This window comes from Sinocyclocheilus grahami, unplaced genomic scaffold (genome assembly GCF_001515645.1).
Source record: "Sinocyclocheilus grahami isolate Dianchi unplaced genomic scaffold, SAMN03320097.WGS_v1.1 scaffold1062.1, whole genome shotgun sequence".
Lineage (NCBI taxonomy): Eukaryota > Metazoa > Chordata > Actinopteri > Cypriniformes > Cyprinidae > Sinocyclocheilus > Sinocyclocheilus grahami.
Genome location: NW_015506241.1, coordinates 93,255 through 96,207, shown reverse-complemented (window position 1 = coordinate 96,207; position 2,953 = coordinate 93,255). Strand labels below are relative to the sequence as shown.

General features: G+C 39.3%; 1 protein-coding gene across 1 annotated transcript in view; it reads left to right on the top strand.

The window, feature by feature from the left end:
• Positions 1 to 2,953, top strand: part of LOC107566236 (plexin-B2-like) — a 192,573-nt gene extending 189,620 nt beyond the window's left edge. The window contains exons 31-34 of the mRNA XM_016251624.1: positions 69 to 143; positions 639 to 714; positions 790 to 864; positions 1,267 to 2,953. Coding sequence (XP_016107110.1) covers positions 69 to 143; positions 639 to 714; positions 790 to 864; positions 1,267 to 1,371 — 331 coding nt within the window. The 3' untranslated portion in view covers positions 1,372 to 2,953. The remainder of the gene's footprint in view (positions 1 to 68; positions 144 to 638; positions 715 to 789; positions 865 to 1,266) is intronic.

Sequence of the window (2,953 nt, the reverse complement as noted above, 5' to 3'; positions counted from 1 at the left end):
ATTCTCTCTCTCTCTCTCTCTCTCTCTCTCTCTCTCTCTCTCTCTCTCTCTCTCTCTCTCTCTCTCTGTTGCCTGCAGGATTCTCCCAGCAACAAATTACTCTATGCAAAGGAGATCTCCACCTACAAAAGGATGGTAGACGAGTAAGTGCTCCAGTATTGCGCAGTCTCAGCCTCCAGCCGAATGCCCACAGATGGTTTACAGACTGTCTGATGCATGTTGTGCACAGAAATGCAGAGAACTTTCTCAGCATGATCTGATTGACTGGGTTTATGCAATATCTGGGAGTCAGAGCGACAGGTTTTTATCAGCCCTCTGGGAAACCAAGTTGTGTTTATGTTCCCAGGCGGATACATTGAGCAATTCTGAGGTAGAACTAGTCTGCTAAAGTTTAAAGGCATCAAATCTTTTAAAGTTATTCTTGATTATCTTTGTGTTTGAGACACTTTAGTAAGTAAATAAGTTATATTTAGATACACAACAGTATATTGTGCTGTTTTTTTGTTTTTTTTTAGATTTAAATGCAATTTAAGAGGCAGGTAGAGACCTTCAGACTGATATGTAAAGCAACCAGCCCTGTTTAGAGTAGGTGTTTTTAGCTGCAGTTTGGATCAGACGTCTGTTGTGTTTCTCCACAGGTACTATAAAGGAATCCGGCAGATAGTGTCAGTCAGTGACCAGGAAATGAACACACATCTGGCTGAAGTGTCACGGGTGAGTGTGTGATGGGCTTTCTGTGAGTTTTAGGGAAAATGAACAGACTGGTGTTGATTTATGTTTGTTTTTCAGGAACACACAGATAAACTGAACACACAAGTGGCTCTTCATCAGCTCTACCGGTACGCCAGCAAATACTACGATGGGGTGAGTGCACACACACACACACACATGGGTAACTGACATGAAGAACTGACAGCAGTGACATATACAAGTATTTTGAACTTAAGCTTTACGTTGTTTTTTTGTGGGGGTTTTTTTGTATAATTAATATGCTAGTCGTTTTACATTAATTAAGAGACTATACAGGGGAAAAATTTATTTGTCACACAGCAGGACTATTTAAATAAACAGCTAAAAGATGATTGAAAATGGAGGGGGGGAAACATCAAATAGACAGACAGACAGACTATTAGATGGATGGATGGATAGATAGATAGATAGATAGATAGATAGATAGATAGATAGATAGATAGATAGATAGATAGATAGATAGATAGATAGATTGTGTGTGTAGTGAAGGCTCATGTTCGTTGTCTGTTTCTGTAGATCATCATGTCTCTGGATGAAGATCCTGCTGCCCAGAGTAAACAGTTAACACTGAGACTGCAGCAGATCGCCGCAGCGCTGGAGAACAAAGTGACTGACCTCTAACCCTGTCCGAACGAACGCTCTCAGTGTGTATTTAGCTCATCACTATAATCAGATGTTCAATTTCTTCCTGTGTAGAGACAAAAGGTTTTAAGAATCGTATTCTATATTTTTTTTAATGTGCAGTCTTTATGCAGAAAGCTTTATAAGAGGAAAATAACTTTTTAAATAGACGGCCTTGTATCAGTTGTTTTTAAAGCTTCTGTGTGTGTGTGTGTGTGTGTGTGTAAAAGGATGCCTATATTTTGACCAAAAGGGAGCTGCCTATGACCCTGCAGTGTGTGTGAGCAGGGGGTGTGCCTACGGTGAGGTCACATCTGGTCTCGTCCAATCAAAAGCAGCTGAAGGTGACAACAGGATTTGCATGGGATGTGTTCGGAACAGCATACTAGCATATTACCCATACTATTTCTGCAGTATGTACTGTATGTGCAGGGTGTGCGAATTTTCTGTATCTGTAACATTTGCCAAAACATGCAGCATAAAGCTGCAGTCACATTTACCACTGTTCGGTACGTTTTCACGGTCAGATCCGTGCTGAAATTTCGCTAATGTGACCACACCTTACCACGAGTATACTGCATAAAATACTAGATCCCACAATGCAATGCACTCATCCTGACCTTCTATTTTCAGCGTGATCTAATATCAGCTATAATTATTAACATCTCCTTTTTAACTTATTATTTGAGCCAAAAGTTGAGACATTTCTACACAAAATAGTGTGTGCTGCACTGCAGTATGCTAGTATGTTATTCCAAACATATCCGTTTAGACGATCAAATGGCCGTCCATTTCATAACCAACTGTTTCTGTTCAGCCATATGGACTCGCTAGTAGATCCACAAATAATCAACACAGGCAATAATAAGTTGTCATGAGGCATTTCTTTTTTTACCTGTGCAAAGCCTTTATTTCAGTTTACTTCAGAAAATTGTTTTATTGTGAGAACTTTGCTACTGACTGAATTTATTACATAAAGCACAAACAGTCGATGTACAGGACAGATTTTTGGCCGTTTCTGAAACAATGCCTGAAACAGGCTGTATGCAAGAGTATAGATGTTTTCAATTTCAGCTTGCATAGACTGTGTTTCTGGCCTGAGATGGTTGACTGAAAACTTCTCATCCGACTGTTTGCGGCTCTATTGGAAAGGGTTTCGATGTGTGATCTGGATCATTAATGGCTTTATTTTGGCAGGGAGGATAATGACACACTAATTTGTTTGTTATTTGCCACTAAACAAGATGGTACGATAGCACTCAGCCAAAATTCTGCTCCCAGAGACGCTTTTATCTTTGGACAAAACTTTTTTTTTACAGCTTTTTACATGTAACATTTGCATGTCATCTTAAAGACATCAAGAAAAGATTTGAAGCTTTTTGTTTGGCGTTACAGGCTGAAAGAAAAAATCAAATTGATAGTGCTAGATGTAGCAGGTGAGGGACAGTCTCATTCTAGAGAGCATTGTGCAGAATAGACAATTCATGCATATACACTGCCATTCAAACGTTTGGGGTTGGTAAGTTTCTTAAGCTCACTAAGACTGCATAATAACTGAAATATTGTGATATAATATTCCAAT